The sequence below is a fragment of the Stigmatopora argus genome, chromosome 8 (genome assembly GCF_051989625.1).
Source record: "Stigmatopora argus isolate UIUO_Sarg chromosome 8, RoL_Sarg_1.0, whole genome shotgun sequence".
Taxonomy (NCBI): domain Eukaryota; kingdom Metazoa; phylum Chordata; class Actinopteri; order Syngnathiformes; family Syngnathidae; genus Stigmatopora; species Stigmatopora argus.
The window spans coordinates 10,259,501-10,278,523 of record NC_135394.1 but is presented as its reverse complement, the minus strand read 5'-3'; the positions used below and the strand labels follow the sequence as shown (position 1 = coordinate 10,278,523).

At 40.7% G+C, this 19,023-nt stretch overlaps 1 protein-coding gene across 1 annotated transcript in view; it reads right to left on the bottom strand.

Annotated features, from left to right (window-relative positions):
• Positions 1 to 19,023, bottom strand: part of faf1 (Fas (TNFRSF6) associated factor 1) — a 47,841-nt gene that overhangs the window by 26,141 nt on the left and 2,677 nt on the right. Inside the window, exons 4-8 of the mRNA XM_077607950.1 lie at positions 17,207 to 17,469; positions 17,014 to 17,105; positions 15,726 to 15,817; positions 9,617 to 9,722; positions 3,610 to 3,696 (exon numbers count right to left, since the gene is read on the bottom strand). Of these exons, the coding sequence (XP_077464076.1) occupies positions 3,610 to 3,696; positions 9,617 to 9,722; positions 15,726 to 15,817; positions 17,014 to 17,105; positions 17,207 to 17,469 (640 nt within the window). The remainder of the gene's footprint in view (positions 1 to 3,609; positions 3,697 to 9,616; positions 9,723 to 15,725; positions 15,818 to 17,013; positions 17,106 to 17,206; positions 17,470 to 19,023) is intronic.

Sequence of the window (19,023 nt, the reverse complement as noted above, 5' to 3'; positions counted from 1 at the left end):
GTATAAATAAAGTTGATCACTTCCCCTGTCAAAAACAGCCTGCAGGCTTTGCAAGCTGACATGGATGCAAAGAGAGGAGGGGGAAATTTTGGGAGTGGAGAGCCTCTCACGCCTCTTCCTCGCTTTGACCCCATGGCTTCGCCTGATGTTGAGGGACACAAGTTCAGCTTGAAGGCTCAGTGGTAAAATGTGGAAACAAGGCTAACGCGCTGCGGGGCATGAGGGGATGGGGTGATGAGGTTAAACCCCCCACCCAAATTGGCCTCTCCCACATTTCCACACAAAAGGACCTGGCTCCTCTTTTTTGGATTCTTTTAATTAACACTTGCATTGAGGATCCAAGCATTCACTGGCCAATACAGGATAAGAATGTTCTCCCCCTCCCCACCCTCCTCTGTTACCCCTCTCCTTGTACTCTTTTCCCTTCTCTACCTTTCTTTTTCTCCCTTCATTCTGTCTGTGTTTCTTTTTTTTTCTTGTCTTGTGTACACAGTGTTTGGACTAGGGAGCCTGGCAGTTGTGTGAGATAATGACTGCTGACAGCTGTGCTAAAGGCGACCACAATTCTACCTTATTCTGCAATTTCTTTGATGAGACAAATGAAAAAAAAAGCAGAGAGAATGAAACTGATGAGATGTGGTTTTTAAGTTCAATTCTAATGCTGTGGCTTTTACAGTTCAAGTGAAGTTTACATACACAACCTTATGAAATGACTTTTTGAATAAATGGAAAAAGGCCTTCCTACAGAGGGAGGGAAATGAAAAATGCAACAGATGGAACTTGAATCTTAATGTCACCTGGAGGCAGACATTCAAACGAGGGAGGGGTCTCTTGAGCTAAGAGCTCTGTCGTGTTGTTATGGAAACCAAAGCCCCTTTCTCCACTTCTAAACAATAAAACTATGATTTCATAGGCCACCGGCAGGTAGGGGAGGATTCCGTTAATGCCAGCTGGGAAACGGAGAAATAGGCTGGCCTACAAGGCAAGGCAACTCTCGGGCTCAGCATCATTAATACATTAGCAAACACCATGAAACACTACATAAATGTCAGCAATTACAGACCTCCAGGAAGGGTGTGTTATAAAAAAAGGGTTGAGAGCTTGAGAGGATGAGGGTATCTAATAAAAAAAGATCCTGCCAATCAATCCCACAGTTCTATAGAAGCACTGCTGGTCATAACAACTGAAAAGTCTCCATAAGGTAACTCCAGCTGAACACAGCAAAGTGAATAAACCGTTGTTCAGTGATACATGAGCATTATCCATCCTGCTCTAATTTCAAGGTTTCTTAGGACCTTGAATAAACTGCAGCACAATAAACAATGAAACACATTGAGTACACAGTACCAAGGTGACCCAACACTTAGTAAACTAGTTTCTCCAAAACGTGAGAATTTCCTACACCTAACAATACATGACACAATTAAATGCACAATAGTACAAATCCAAAGCGTCTTTCTTGCTTCACAAAAAGAAAGCAACCAAAGAGTTAGTATGCCAATGCAGGTGCATTAAAACTACTTTCAAACAGACAAATACACAAATCTTTAAACTATATATTACAATAAAACATCAATTACTTATTTTCTGAACTAACCTGCACTGTAGTCAAAATGGCACCAGCCAAAAAATGCATAATGAAGAATAAATTAAAAAAAAAATAGGTTGCAGTAAAGCATAAGCTACACTTTTGGGGGCAATTTTATTTATCAGAGACCAAGAACAAGCATTATAGATTATCGTAACTACAATAAGTCAGAGCAATAGCCAAAAGGGGCATCTTTTAAACATAAAATATTTACAGTTACTCAGATAACTATAAACAAAACCACACAAAAATGTGTTTACTAAAATCAAATCTCACTACAAATCAATTAAAGCAAGGTTCTCAAAGTCAATTTATCTTGACAAGTGCCTGGGTGAGTAAGGGCGACAGCAGAACCCCCCCCAAAAAAAATATAAAATAAAAACTACAAGTAATCCAATATTTCTGTGAATTTAAAACAAAGTTCTATTTGGGATTTTCCACTAAACTTGGCATGGAACGTTACAGACACATTTCTATGGTACTGATGTATTGGAGTCCGATATGCAGCCAGAGACACAATGTGTAATACGAATAATTACAAAAGCAAATACACACTAATGTAAACTCAAGCAGACAAACACTGTAATATAACAAAATTAAAGAAGGGAAGTAGACTTAAGTGGTAATCGATTCCACTGAAGGCATACTGCTGTGCGGAGTGAAACGTAATCTAGAGCCTCTGGGCTGCCATGTTTATTGGTCCAAACCCCGGGAGATGAGACTGGGCTAATGAGGTAGACACTAACACTGGCTCCCTACCCACCTGCTCGGCCAGCCAAGTCCCAGGCTTTCTCTGTTAATACCTTTAGACGTTTCAATAAGCGGGCTGTGGCTGAAGCAGAGGCCATTATTACACTTCAGTCTCTCTGCTTTTTTAATATCACCTCATCCAGGAGACACAGAGACTGCATTGGGAGGACTTGCCAGGTGGTGAACAGACGTGAGATGCCTCAAAAGGCTGCAATGGTCTTCACCAACTACCAAGTCCCTGATCACTGCTACATTTATAAGATCATTTTTAGAATATATTAAATTTTCTCATGATTAACACTACTTTATCTCATTGGCTACTTTATTTTGAGAGGCTGGTAGCACCTCTATTTAAAATTGATTGGGCGTCAATCACCGTCAAAAGCACTAAAACATGGCCTTTGAGAGCCAGTCTTCCCAATTTAAAGGAAATGATCGTCTATCATTGTAACTTGCAGGGATTGGGTTTAACATAACTATATGGTAGAAACCTAATCAACTTTAGTTTTATTGGGGCCATAATATGTTTCTGTTTTTATTAATTTAGTTATTTTTGTTCTTATTAACATTTTATCAATTCATATTATTTTCATTCATAATACATAAAGTTAATACAAAAAATACAATAATTAATTAACAATTGAAGCTATATTAATATTCATAAAAAATATATAACTGAGCTCTAGTGTACATATGTGGAAATTTCTTTTTAGGTCATGGTTTTATAATTACATTCTGTGGGGAACAAGTAGCCAATAGCTATCCTTTAAACTAAACAACAATAACAGGTCTTAAAAGGAAAACGTTACCTCAAAGTGAACCTCCACAGTGTAGCATGGTAACCCATTCCTTACACTTAGCATGGGAACACATAGGCTGTCAAAGACAGCGCAAGACAAAAGGGGTCAGAGGTTTCTCGAGTTTCTCCTTCTGATCAGCTTGACTGTGTGTAGAATGAATGGCTAGGACGAGCGACCTAGGGATGAGTGAGGTCAGCGGGACTCAATGATGGGAGCTAAAATGTCCACAGATAGAGGGCACGGGACAGGAGCGGTCTTTGACATCTTAATTAGCTCCTGACAGACGGCTTCGGCATGGCACCATTGCAACACATTTTTACAAGTACGAAGAAAACCATAGACTGTTATTGATATGTTACTACCAAAGACTGTGGTTTGAAAATCACTTTGGATTCCTAAACTAAAGTTTCATCACAAAACTTGAGTAAAACCTGTGTATATATATATTTGTCTGTGTGCGTGTTCTCTTACAGAGTCATCAGAGGCTGATGCCGGCCACCCTTCCCACTGTTGATGCCGTACTGGGATGTTGGTTAGGTCCGAAACGTTCCTCTTCACCTGCAAACAGATGGAATCAGTTTTATACATTACACCTTGCATACAACTAATGTCTAACACGTGTGCGGTCGATTGGTCGCCAGTCTTTTGGTCGCCGGTCTTTTGGTCGCCGGTCTTTTGGTCGCCGGTCTTTTGGTCGCCGGTCTTTTGGTCGCCGGTCTTTTGGTCGCCGGTCTTCTGGTCGCCCGTTGTCGCGGCCGGGGCGACCAAAAGACCGCGACCAAAAGACCGGCGACCAAAAGACCGGCGACCAAACGACCGGCGACCAAACGACCGGCGACCAAACAAACGACCGACGACCAAACGACCGACGACCAAAAGACCGGCGACAAAACAAGGTAAAACAACACGGTCTACGCATCAATAAAAGCCAACAATGGCCATGAGCAGTTTCACTGAGCCGACGTGTGAGTGTATAAGAGTTTGTATGTACATGCGTTGTCCCTTTAAGAAGCTACGTCAGTCAGGGTCTTAACAAGTTCTCCAACAAAAAACAATAAAAGTCCAGGAAATTTGGAGCTTTTCTTTAGACTAATAATTACTAGGGCATTAAGTATGACTAAATAGTAATTCGCATTTTGTATTTAGGGAATTTGAGCAACGATTTTAATGGTAATTATCACTTACCTTCCGGGCGACCAAAAGACCGGCGACCTGTCTAACTACACTGACCAAACTGGTAATAAATGCAATGTACAACAGTTAAATTGGGTTCAGATGCACTGTCGACATCAATACCACTGAAAGATGACTGTCACTGTCAATGGCAATGACTTACGAGTAATGATATGTTAACTATGATAGACTATCATAGAATGCGGCACTTACAGTGCAGGAAAAGAAGAACTGAAAAGAACGGAGGATATGGGCCAAAGGAGAAAAGCACACCAAGAAAAAAAAAGGGGGGGCAGTGTTTTTAGCATTCCTCAGATGCCACAGCTAATGCCCTGTATCAACAGCCCCACGTTCTGAAATGAACAGTATTTCTCTGCCCCCATTCATGCGCGGATGCTGTATCTGCATCAATTAATAACATTCCATTCTTTTTAAACAGTTAGCAGCCGCCAGCGAGAAGCCCAAAGGGTGCCGCGCCACGCCGTCCAACACATTGTTGGTATAAAGGCCTAACGCCAGCCTGATGTGCGCCAGCCAAAGGTGATCAAAGCTCGTCGGTGTCTGAATGCTGGCAGCCGTGGATTCTACAGAATATATTTAGCAAGATACACAGTTTTCAGGTCCGCAGGGCTGGACACTGATGCTGAGAAAACTGCCCATTGTAGGGCAGAGCCCACGGGTCAAATCCCGTCTTTGTAAAAAGTACTAAAGGGAGATGGATCCCTAAGTATATGAAGGACTGCTGGTCATGCAAGTGGAAACTTAAAGAACACTACAAACACAATGTCAATGTCAATGTCGGGTACATGGGTGAAACACTGGATTGCCAAGACTATGGGGGCAAAGTTTCTACAAGGGTTTGACATACTATATGGCAACAAAATTATGACCACCAGCTATTTAGTCAGTCCCAATACATGATTGGCATTTTTCCTCACCGAGATAGCAATGGTCTTGGGGTTTATTTAAAGCTCATTTAAAATCAATGTTACTTCATGTTAAGGTAATATATACAAAGAAACTAATACCCTAGTCTTTCCTGTATTCCAAATTTCATGTTATTTTAGTGTTCAAATGTGGTATTAAAAAATGGGAACAAAAAAAATTAACGCTTTAAATGACCACAACAATCATAGACCTTGAGATTGTCAATCAACATTCCTCATTATTAAAAGCGGCTTTCTTCAGATACCCATTATTTCCTATTTAATTTATAGGGCCAGGCACCATTGAGAATTACAACTTGTGCTAAAAATTAGACAAAAAAATTCATAGATAAGAGGCACAATTCACCCTTTGTCTGGTACTTTTAAAGCCCTCATCCAACTGCTTCTAGCTGACCCTCATGATGAGAAGCCTTAGCCAAGATGGAGGGCTTGGGGTCAGAGCGGGTGGCCAGTGTTATTACAGAGTGTAATATCTATGTTTGACCAGCCGCACTACAGGGATTTGCCTGACCGCCTAGCCACTCGATGAGAAGAGGGGTAAAGGGAGGAAAGGAGAGGCATAAACACTAGTAATGAAGAGACTGCTGTCAGAGGTTAAAGCAGCCTGAGAGAAACAACAAACTTATACCCACCGCAGAGAGAGCGAAGGTGAGAGGTGGGGACAGAGAAGAGTGGAGACAAAAATTGAAAGTAGAGAACGCGCTGCTTCCTTTGAGGAATGGGAACCGCAACGTAATGAACTAGCCAACCAGTCCATGATATTTCAAGAGCACAAGTCAGAACATTAGAAAAGACAATATTACACAACATTCTCATTGTCTAAAAGAATTTAACTGTATGTTGCAGCATCTTCATGCTTTAAGGACAGCATGTAGCAGTCGCTAGCACTGTCCGAGACAAAAAAAACAGCAATGGTGTCTAATACTGCCCCCTAACTTTCATCAAAGGAATCTAACTGGTGTAGAAATAAGATGGTTGGGGTTTTTTTTCCGCTCAACGTTGTGAGAAACTTGCAGCTCATGCATGAGTTGAGATAAATAACAGGGTTGAGTTGAAATTTCAGGTGGGAATGTATTTGATTAAGGTTCCATCATTTTAATTTGGGAATTTCAGACAAGGGCTTTTAAAAAAAAATGATAAGAAGGTCGGCTCTAGTGCTCAGCGGCAAAACATTGCTTTAAAAAGCTAAATAAATGATCCGATCATTGTAAATGCCAATTGCTTGTAATCCCCGGCTGGAAGAGAATCAAAGAGTTTCCGATAAACAGTCACAAGCTTTCCCCCTCGTGCTCTCTTTCTTAATCTCCCCAAGGCACCAGATGTCTTTCATTCTTTTATTTTAGCCATCCTTCCTTTTCTCAGGTCTGCCGCCTAGTCATCTTTTGGTGGGTATATGACTCCCAGCTGCGAAACATGGATGGGCCCCAGGCCCAACCCTGAGGGGGCGGGGGGGGGAGCGGAGGAGGAAAATCCCCAGGACAACGGGTCTGGTCACGGACAACTTGGAGCCCAGCAGCCATCTCTATTCTACCCGCTACTTCCCTGGCAAACATTTGCTCTCCAGCTTAGCTCACATGCTAGCCAGCTACTTACCCCCACACTCTTGTCTAGTAATGCCAATCAAGAGTGTACCCAGCCCTGTGCTCGGGACACGTAAAAGAAAGAAGTTAGAGAGGGGACACTGGGAGAGACATGGAGAATGAAGGCAAAGAAAAGGCGGGGCAAGGGCAGATCCCATAGAGCCACAAGGCAAAGCTAGAGCCTTGTGCAAAGACAAACAAGAAGACAGGACCGTCCCTATTGATATGCACAAGCAGGACCGTCGGCTAGTTTTCACTGGGACAAAAGAGGGAGCGGCAAGTGAAGGGTGCTCAGTGGTGGTGTCCATATGTCTGTGACTGGACACAGTATGAAGAAAAAGATGTGCCAGGCTGACTGAATATGGTGTTACTTCTTTGTTGCACTCTGGAGTCCTAGAAGAAGCACAAAAACACTCCACATGCAGAATATGTTGGTGTAGCGATTCACGAGTCTGACTAATGTAAGGCAGTCTGGGTTCGCTCTCAGTGATGGTGAGATTTTGAGTGATGAATTGTCGCCACTGTAGTTGCTCCTTGATTGACTTGGGACAAGAACTAGTAGCAGAAGGAGAAGTAGTAGTAGTAGTGCTGTCCATATTTTGTTTGAGTCTTTGTCACTGTCAAATTTTGATCCAAAAATGCAAGAGAATGATGCAGAATGAAGCAAAAGTGTAGCCACTATTTATTTAGGGCTAAAGTAGCTGTTATCGTTTTCACTTTTAACTTATGATCATCTTTGTAGATGTAAAAATCAGAGGTTGCTATCTGTGTGATATGTAAAATGTGGAATGTTCAAAGACAAATGCATCAGGATTCATTAATGTAAAAGAAGAGAGAGAAACAAGAGTCGGAAAAAGATGATAGAGACACATATGCACACAATACACCAAGCATCACTTGTTGCTTCATGGGACCACATTTAAATAACTAAACAATTGCTTTACGCGGGCACTTTAGTGGCTTAATATATTGAGGAAGTGACATGTTGTCACATTTGTAACATTGACTACATAGACATTTTGCACTAAGCTTGCTTGGAAGAAAATCGTCAATCAAATCGAAATTGTCCTATTTTCGGGAAAAATCATTCCATAAAAGCAATATATATCAGAATGCCAAGTTTTGACCTGTGTCAATATATAAAACAAATTCTTAAAAAACAGTGTTTCGTTCTCCTTTACGTATTCGTGTTACGTGCAATTATAAATTGTTATTAAATGCTAACGTTTTAATTGTCTTGTTAAGACATTGACTTTTATAACTCCCTTAATCGCAAAAAGTCCTAGTTGACAAAAAATGATGACGTTCACTGATATAAACATTTCCAATTGAATGCAGACATACAGTGCTAGATTTGTATTTGACTTATTCTTGAAAATGGACCTTGTCAATAATCCCCTACGTAGTGTGACAACATTATTTAATTCATCATCAGGGTAACAATAAAAAAAAGCAAAGCTCCTGTGTTAAAGGGGCACTGTCAACAAGGGGTAAGTACAATCCAATTCTATTCAGGTTAAAGTTCTGGGCCTCATTTTCTCTCCAGGGGTCCCCCGAGATGCCTAAAGACAAGCATGCATAAGGAAAAGACCAAAACATAGAGCCCCGTTAAAAGCCCACATTGTCCCTTGTCGCTTCCCTACGGCCTCTTATAGCACCACCACCATGCCGACAGTCAAGCCTGCTTTCTGGGACTATGGATTTGCCCCTCCCACGCCACAGGGTACCCTCCCCTGTGTTTGTAATCCCAGTAGAAACACTTAAGTTTCACAGTGGGTGCTCATCAAAACCATCTGGCTGAGAAGTAGAGGAGAGAAAGATGACAGCAACAGAGGAATAGCACAACTCAAATAAGGAGAGAGAGCCAGGAAACCAGGGAGGCAAGCTGCCTCCCTCCAGCTCAGAGGCTAGCTATACTAATCTGGTCAATTAGCACCATTACAAGCCCGGTTTGTAGCCTGATTATTATCAGTGTGATCTTCACACTCACGGAGGAGCAAGGGCCTGTAGTGGCAGCAGTGAGCAAGCGGTAACTTCCCGTTGCGGCTGGAGAGTGAATAATTGGTTGGAAAACTTGTCAAAAGAGAGAAAAAAGAACAAATTTGAGTCTAGCACTGGATATGATTTTATGCGTTCGTACTTTATCAAGTGTGGGTATTAACTAGAATTATGTTTTAATTGTTTTATTTCATGATATCCTTAACATGTTCTTTCTTATTAGCTATTTTGTATTTTGCAGTTTCTTACTCATGGACCTCAATGAGTATGACATCATTCAATCTCATTGTACCAGTACAATGAGAATAAAATGAATCTGTTCCAATGTATGCATTAGAAAACGACACACATTTTCATGTTCCTCAGAATCTCTCTATTTCTAGAAAGAGAGACTAGAATTGCAAAATACACTGTAACAAAAAGAGCTTTTCAAAAGGAAAGCGTATTTGGTATGTGCAAATTAAACAAGGTTGAATCATTTAAAACTTCCTCGAGCACCAAGACGTTTGAGAGTATAAGACACTTCAAATGAGAGGTGGGGAAGAAGTGGATGTTTTACTAGGCTGCAGCTGCGAGAGTAATTATGTGCTTGGAAATGTGATCATTGGTAATGAATAATGAATTGTTGGTTGAGATAGACTAGCAATGTTCATCATCAAATGGAGCAAAAGCTACGTGATGGCAAACCAGAGTGCCTGAATATTAAATACACAAAAGGTGCATTTAAAAAAAAATTAAAAAAATAAAAAGATCTACTGATCTATTTATTTTTCTACTCACCTCCTGTATGGTTCTAGAACCGGGGAAGTTGAGGTTGTAATCCTTCTGGGCCTCTTGATGATTGATGACCAGTAGGAAGTTCTGATTTAGCGAGTCTGGGAGAGCACTTGACAAAGCGTATGAGAGAGAAATGGTGACAGAAAAAAAAAAAACATAAGTAATCATTATACAAATATGAAAATGCAGGTATTGACAACTGTGTGCGCTTTTACAAGTATGTTTTGTGCTGTCAACTAAATAAAAACCTCTGTAGCCTAAATCCAATCCATTTTATGGAATATAGTTGTATGATTGTGCGAAATGGCACCATCCAAACAACTGTGATATAACATAGCCATGACATGAGTGAAAGAAGGGGGTCAAAGATTACTACTAAGAGCAACAAGTAATAAGGCAAGCATATACATGCTTGTAAGTGACATGTTGGTCCATGGGGAGGTGGAACCTCCTCTGGGAGTTTGTCACCTACTTCACAGGTTATGTCTAAACAAGCCTGGCCAGAGCTCCACTCATCACAGCAGGAGAAACCCAGTATGAGCACCTGCACAATGACTGCACAGGTTCATTTTTCGTTAGCTTCAGTGACAATATGCATCTAGTGCATTTGAATTTGTTGGGCTGACAGTCAATGATAATGTTTCAGTACCACGGACAGAGAGAGACGTCCAAACCATTTTGCTAGCAAGAGGCTGGCAGTGTTAGTGTAGCAATAGCATTAAATGGATTTGGTGATGGTAATTACCAATTTCAAACATGCGCGCTTGCACAATCATGTAATTCAGAATAAATGTCAGTAACAGCCTGAAATCCTCTGGGAAAATGCAATTAATGCAGTTCAGAGAAGCCCCGGGGGGTTGTACAATTATGCAAAAAATACTCGAAATAAAACTTTGTGAAAGCCTGCAGTAAGGTCTAAGAAAGTCATTTTCCCATTTAAAATTGATATTTGACTTCTGTTTAGATTCCATTCAACAATGACCCAAGCTTGTGGCAGAAACAACACTCTTTTGGACCACATTCAGATCAGTTTACAAGTTGGGTATTTAGGGCATGGCCAATTTATGCAGTTGATTACAAGTATTGCATGCTGCAATTTAAGAAAAGCCTGGTGCAGTAGCACCAATGCAAAAAAAAAGACAGTTTGTGTCCCTCACGTGAAGAAGGAGGCAGTAGAGAATCAACTTTTGGAAGCTTCATTTACAATAAGCTGTGAGGTTAAGTAGCGTTTTGAGCAAACCGCGGGCCTGTGCGACTGAATATCAATGGGAGGCTTAAGGCCCGAAGCAGATACTTAATCAGGGCTCAGAACCCAAGGAGAGAATAAGTCTTGGTAGAAAGAGAAGGATGGGGAATTAATATGTTGCATACACATTAATTATGCAATCACACTCTTAATCTGAGCAGATCTGGACGAGCTTATGCTAACAGAAGCTCAAATTTACTGTAATGACAGCATATTTACATTGACTAAAACTACGGAATCAATATGTAAATGTAATGTTTGTTGTAGCTAACCGAGGAAGATTGGAAATGTGTGGAGCGGGAAGGATGGATGCATATGTAATTGGGTTGAGCAGAAGGACGAGAGAGGGCTGTGTGTCTAACAGCGAGGGGGAGCAAGCGAGTGAGCATAAATGGTTGGGGTAGGGACACATAAAGAAGGATCTCACTAATATCATGATTATGTTTGGACACAATCCTGAGATACTGCTGGCAGGCAACTCCATTTCTAAATAGACAAAGATCGAGGGTAAACTGACTGGAAGTGTTACTCTGTCCTTCCAGCAAAGAGGGAACATCTTATCGAGTGGCGATGGCAGACTGACGAGCCATTTGGTGTTTGCCTGGATGGAATTCTGTTGACGATTTAGCTCGCTCGTCGTGTTCAACGGTACAAATATAATGACTTCAAAATATCACACACACAAATGGAAAGAACGCCATTTTACAGTGAGTCATTTTCATGTCACGTTCATTACCCTCCAGTGGGGCCAGATGCTTCTCACACGAGGTGTAAACTTGTCTATACCAGCCATTGGATGGATTGATTTTTTGACCTTAACGACATTGTGTAGTTGCCAGTTTTTACAGCAATTAAGGCATTTGCTACTTGACGGAGACAACCAGAGCACACGCATAATTCCAAGTCCAAATTGTTCAAACTGGCCGCCATTTACAATATAACAGATTCATTTTTCTCGGCTGGGCCTGGGACTTAAAAGGCAACGTGTTTTTTCTACACTGTCAGCAACGAGAAGGGTGCTCTAGACGTGCCTTTTACTTCCAGAGATCAGCGGAGTCGTTTAGAAGTGATACTGGATGGAGACTTTAATGGATTTGGTAGTGGTGCGAGTTTGACTAGCCTGTTGCTCTCCATTTCTAAAATATATAATGTTTGATTTCTGATCAAATAAAATTACGTCATAAAATTCAACTTTTACTTTGTTTTTTTCTCTCCACAATGTGCATTTTTTTTCGTGGTGCGACCTATTGTCCGAAAAATGCGGCAATTTGAAATATGGATTTGGTGGAAGACCATTGTTAATTAAATTCTCAAGATTCATTGGGAGCATTTTAAAGGGTTTTACCCTATAGTGCTGTATAAGCCTCGTGGGCCAATAGGCTTTGTGAAGTGAAAACATTGTTTTTAATTGATTTCAATTTTTATTAGTCTGGTTGTTAAAAGTGTCCTGACATTTTTAGAATTGACTTTATTTTTAAAAGTAGAATCAGCCATTAATGAGCTTCGCTACCACGAGGCTTTTTATAAGATTCTGAGGAAATCCCTGTTTTCAGTAAGGAGTTTGTGCAGTTTTTTTCCACTATATTTTCTTTGTAAATTATATTTTAATTATGGACTTGATAGCCTTAAAATTTTCAAATCAAAAGAAATTCACACAAGCCTCATTTCTTTAAATGCCCGCTACCAATCCCTGCTGCTTTCCCCAATCTCCCACTTTAAGGGCTATATTGTCACCTAAGTGTTTGCTTCTGTCTGCTTCTCACTTAACTCACGCTATGTGACATTCTAAGTTGACTGGCAGCATCTTAAGGTTCTTGACATGACATAAGGGTGCCGAGAGGAAAATGTCATTTAACTTTAAAGATAAAGAAAAATGGAGCAGTTTGCCGGGGAGAAGGGCAGGCTAAACAGATTGGTTTCATTCTGAGGTAAACCCATCTCTTAAGCTGTGAGTCCCCGTGGCACAGAGCAGACTCTAGACCTTATTAAACTTGCACTGCCAAACATGTCCATGCACACAATGTGGCATGTGCATATAAAGTACAAATGCCCAAATACACAAAATGGCAAATACATCCTTTCCAATCTTTCCATTCATAAAAAGTGTCAGATTTTTCAGTCCAAAGCAAATGTAACTCAAACTAAATTAGGAGGTCAGGAAGATCACACAGTGTTTTCTTACCTCCTCCAATTTTTGCCTCCACAACAAAGAAGGAGGATGCGAAACCATTCAGGTTTTCTTGTATTTTGCTCAGCCATGGTGTCCCGCATTTAAACAGCATGCTCACGGTTCAAAACTTTCCTTCAGTGTTTTTTAAGCGTTATCCTAAAAGTATGTGTGCACCAGCTGCTGATTGCTCAAACCAGAGATGAGGGATGTTGAGGTGCAATAAAAGCCCACATCTAATGAGTCACTTTTGCAATGTAAAATTTCTTGAGCAGGTCAAATGAAAATAACCATTCTTTGGCAAACAGCCTCTAGGCAAGTTTGAGCTCAGAATAAACAGAGAAGAAAGCAAAGAGGCTCACTTGAAATATTTATCGGGCCATCATCATTTATGCAAGAGATGAGCTCCTCTTCGACACCCGCTCTTATTCATCAACGTATCCAAAGAGAGCACGCTTCAACTGTGTGATGCCAGCAGATTATCATATCACTAACTAAATATCTAGCAGAAATAGATATGTGCTCAGAGGAGAAGCTCCAAAAAGCCTTCAAATTTATTTCTAATCAAACAAAGAACACTAAGAAAGGAAGGAGGAATTTACTTAGCGGGATCGTAATGACACTGCAGCACTGTTTAATCAGCTCGTGTGGTCTAGACGTGAAAAACGTGTGAGCCAAAGTCAGCGTTATGAGACATTTGCATTTTTAGTCAACAAAAGAGCAACATTTTCGGTGGGTACATTAACGGCCTGTGTCAGTATAGTAATCAAATTAAATGCAATACAAATAACAAGCCTCATAAAGACCTGCGGTGGACAATCACCCTAGATCAACCCCTTTATCCATACAAAGTGAGGAACTAACAGTACATATTCTTATTATAAGTTAAACAATTTGGGTTGGTGCACCAATCCAGCCAAAAGCAAAGTGCATGTATTGGATAAACAAAAGGTGTGAGTATAGTTTATTTTGATTGCAGGCTGACAGCTTGCCTGGTCCCTCTGCAGGATACCAACCCCCCTTTTGCTGTGATCAGTCACCTATCCTCCAACAGCATGACAGCAGGGTCATTATATGAGCACAAATTTATACACAAAACACGTGTGTAGTCATAGAGGGGCCACCCATTTCAATTCAGCCCCAACTGTCCTGCACTAAAATAGCTCGACACAGGATAATGAGTTTCCAACACCTAAAATGATATCGATGACACTTGGCGAAACGGCAAGGGTGCTGCTAAAAAGACACTGCGATTAGCAAAGGAGTGAGATGATGACAAGCGGCAGACAGGCACGACAAGGGTGTGGGACAACTGTGGGGATGAAGGCAAGCTTGTATGGGCAATTCAAGCGCAGATACTTGGTAGCTGACATTTGCAAAAAAGAGGAAATATCCTATATATATGTGTGTGTATTCCATCTGAAAGAATCTTGTTTAATAATTGAAAAAAAATACAGAATTGCATTTTTCCCAATGTGTGTTCGTGAAGAGTAGTAGGTTAGTAGGTCTGTTTGTTAATCTCTGTTCGTGTCACACAAATCAAGAATGAATGAAAGGGATTATTTTAAAACTTGCAAGATTCAGATTGTAAAATGGAACAGAGATCACACACACATCTCCTCTCAGGAACATTAAAGGGCAGGCGGAATTAATATTTGGAAAAAGAAAACATTTTTAAGCAGCGCTAAATGTAAAAACATGTAGCTTGAAGGCTAAAGATAACTTGGGTACCCAGTGCAGAGGGTCACAGCACTGACAGATAAATGTGACTCTTTTAAACAACGCAATTCTAATCTAAATGTAGAGTAGATTTAAGTGTAAATTATTTTATGAGATGCAAATGTGCTCCCCTGTAGTTGCACACAATCAAAAATCAATAGTGTATTATGAGCAAAAAATAGTGTATTATGAGCAAATAATAGTGTATTATGAGCAAATAATTGTGTATTATTAGCAAATAATAGTGTATTATGAGCAAATAATAGTGTATTATGAGCAAATAATTTAGGTAGTATTATTAAGTATAATCGGTTTTACACTTTATGGGGAAAACACCGAGAGAATTCTTTCTCTTTTTTTCCAATATAAAAAGTGTTTTCGTCCTTTAATTAGTGTGAACTAGAGGGTCGTTATTCTGCAGAGGACTAAGTTTACGTGGCAGTAATGAAGACCAAGCGTGTTCGGCTGCCAACAAGCGATTGTATTACTGCTGTGGCTTTACTGTGAGGTGTGTGACATTATAGAGAGAAAGGCTGTTAATGCTGAAGGGCATTCAGAGAGATGAATGGGGCAGGCTGGATTAATGAAGAAATCCTACATGATCTCAAGTAGCACAAATTCTTTAAAAAAAATGGGTGGACAAGTAAAAAAATATATAAATATAATGTGACCAACTCAGTCTGAGAAGATGGCGAGCAACAATGTCAGGCGGAATAAACACAGAAGGGAAATAAAACTATTATTGACACAAGATATTGCAGCAGGAGACGTTCTTTTTGAAATGTCACAGGGAATGAGAAGAAATGAAAAGAACTGCTGGCCACGTGTCTCTTTAATGGACCAGTGACGTTTAGATGTTTTGGACTGAGTCAAAGGTTCCACTGGTAATCATAGACTGCCACCTGGTGTACTTTCTCGTGCACTACACGACTTCACGGCATTATTGAACGCGTCCAAATTGGTTTAAAACCAAATAGTACCTGTTTTTGCTGGTGCTGGCGGTGGGGGCAATGTCAGGGGTCAGGACATATAGGCTGATGTTCCTGGGCAGGTGTAAGCTTCGTAGGACCGCCTGAAGTCAAGAAACAAACTTTAGTCCGTGCCCTTTTTTTGCGATTTCTTGATTCAATTTGGACCGTCACGGTTGTTAGTAATCATTCGAAATATCCAATGAAAAAAGATTAAGTGATGCTCCCTTTGCTTTGTAAAAGGCAATTGATAAAGACAGCAGCAGCAAGGAGTGTTTTATTAAATTTCCTTTTTGTTTTTATTTATTTTCCTTTTGGGTGTCTCTCACTTTTCATTTCTAACCATAACTCACAGCCAGATATAAAAGAGATATTTCTAGTGGGCCTCCACTAAGAAACTAGACACTATAGGAAAAACAATTGTCATAAACAAATCATAAATAAATTAACATAATTAAAGTAATATAAAAAAGGTGTTAAAATATACTTTGAACATTGCAAGTGGTAGTCCAATGCCATTTTTGGGTTGTTTTTTATTTAGTAAATATCCCATAATGCCCTATGTAATCCAGTGCATCTAATATCTGAACAAATATCATTTTCTTGTCAAACTTGACAGCTACTTCTTAAAGCAGTGGTCCCCAAACTATTCCAGAAAGGGCCGGCGTGGGTGCAGGTTTTCGTTGCAACCTGTAAGAGGAAACTTTTTGCACCAATTTGGTATCCTAGAAGTGCAATCAGTGGATTGCAGTCAGGTGCTTCTTTTTTCAGGAGAAACCTCATTGGTTAAACCAGTGGTCCCCAAACTATTCCCTAAAGGGCCGCAGTGGAATGCAGGTTTTCGTTCCAACCTGTAAGAGGAAACCTTTCCACCAATCTGGTATCCTAGAAGTGCAATCAGTGGATTGCAGTCAGGTGCTTCTTTTTTCAGCAGAAGCCTCATTGGTTAAACTGTTTGTGTTGGATGGGTTGGAACAAAAACCTGCACCCATAGCGGCCCTCGGGGACCGTTTTGGAGACCTCTGGGTTAAACTGTTTGTGTTGGATCGGTTGGAACAAAAAGCTGCTCCCACAACGGCCCTCGAGGACCGGTTTGGAGACCTCTGTCTTAGAGTGTAAAAATTACAGTAAATGACCTCAACCATTGGCATTGACAGCTATAGCCATCCAATCCACTTAAACTGGCAGGGGTACCTCCAATGCAAACAAATTGGACGTCTATCGTTGTAAATGATGGCAATTGGCTTATTGACCTATCAAAAAGTACTTTAAAACTCTTCATTGATAGGCATGAACTCACACTATCAGACACATCGCCACTCTTCCATCCTTTCAGCTGCATTTTGGATACAGGAACTCCAAACTCTGCCTCGAGGATTTGTTTAATTTCACCTGGGGTTTAAAAGAAAATATATACCGTGTATGTCGCGTGCTTTTATGTGTTAGAGAGCTCGTTAGAGCCATTAGGGTGCATTATGAGCAGTACCACCTACCGACTGTGCTGCCTTCCTCCAGTACTAGCTCGACAGTGCGTTGCCGGTACTCCACCCGGATGTTGAGCATCCGAGGCAGTCGCTCAACAATGTGTCGCGAGAAAGATGCGCTGGGACAAAACGTGGAAGCGGAGGAAGACACTGAAGGCGGGGACGATGACAACGAGGACTGTGAAGGAACCTCTCCTTCGGCTATGTCGGCTGCGTCTGATTGGTTGTGAGGTCCGTACATGCTAGCCTGGTTGGCGTCGCTGGAAAAGTTGCTGTCACAGGGGTGGGAGAGGAGGCTCATTGTTATTCTTATCAGATAGACCAAATATATGATATGAAACATCCCAAAGCATGAAGGACAATTAGATGTTTAGCCAAAAAAAATAAAAGGGAAAATACACTTAATAGGCAGAATTACGTTTTTTAAGAGAGCATTACATTTTAGTTAGCAAGTTCTCCCACAAAAATACTCTATTTTGTATGAAACACTCCAACCAGAAGTGCCAAAGGGACAGAAATAGGTGCACATGCAAATGGTGTGGGCTAATTCACAAAGCCGCACACTAAAGGCTCAATTATAACGAGTGCAGTTTGTTTACGTTCAGGACGTCGTAGGAATTCAAGCATTCTAATAAATTTGAGAAATTTCCCTGCCCGCTAATCGTAGTCATGACAGACAAACTACATTTTTCCGGCCGTTAAATTGAACATTTTAACATTGCTTTCCATGTAAATTGCTCTGTTTTGACGCAATCTCAGGTGAGCGCAGGCTAATAAAAGATTTCCTGGGACTCATTTTACTGACACCGGAGATTGGACCTTGACAGCAAATAGATGTCCAATGCACCCATTGAAGGGATGATGTGAAAATGAAAAGACTAGGCCAGAATTCAAGTGGAAAGATAAGTGTATTATGAATGAGGGGTGCTTGTGTAACCACCAACTGGCTCCACTTCGTCTTCCTTCAAAGTTTGTAAATTGGCCAAAGACTGCTCCACTCCTTCCAGTGCCAGCCACTTAAGTAATTGTACTGGTTTCTGGTCACACTGCCAGTCAGCGTCCATTTACTGCAGCAGGTCCCTTTTTAAAGAGTGGCAATAATCTCATGGCCCGAGGGCTTGAACCACACGGCAGCACATACATACACACTAGTGATGTGAATACGACACAATGCAATAGAAAAGAGTGGGTTCAGATGGGCTTTGTGCATTCATGATTGTCAGCTAACCATAGAAGGAGTGCGAGGGATACAAAAGAATCTTTGGAAACTGTGTACAACGCCAAGTTCGGATCAAAGTCTCTTTCAAAAGCGTTTTGTTCATTACACACAGCGAATTCGTTTGGATGGCACTGTGACAGAAGAGATTAGGTAAAAGAAGTGAAATTGATTTTAAGATTTCAACAAATAAGAGATTTGTGGTCTGGAACTGAGTTTTTTCTAGTTTCTGTTCACAATGTGACAACATCTATTTAAAGAAATGACAGCCCAAAGTCGTATAAATATCAATTGCAGTCAATGAGTTGCCCAGAAAGCGTTAAAAAAAAAAATCATCATTTGTGCTTGAGGGGACCATTAAAAAAGGTTGTCACAATTTACAGCTGTATGTATACACTGTATTTCATCCTAATGTATTTACAGTGACAAACACGCTTGACATGATTTTTCTTGAAAGATATTTTCAAACTAATTAGTATGAGCACGATGACACATATTTACTTCATGTCACTCATTCTACAGTCCCTAACGTACCAACGCTGTGAGCTACTGTGCAAATATGCTCTCCAGACTGTGTTGTGCAGGCAGTCACGTCGCATTAGATCACATC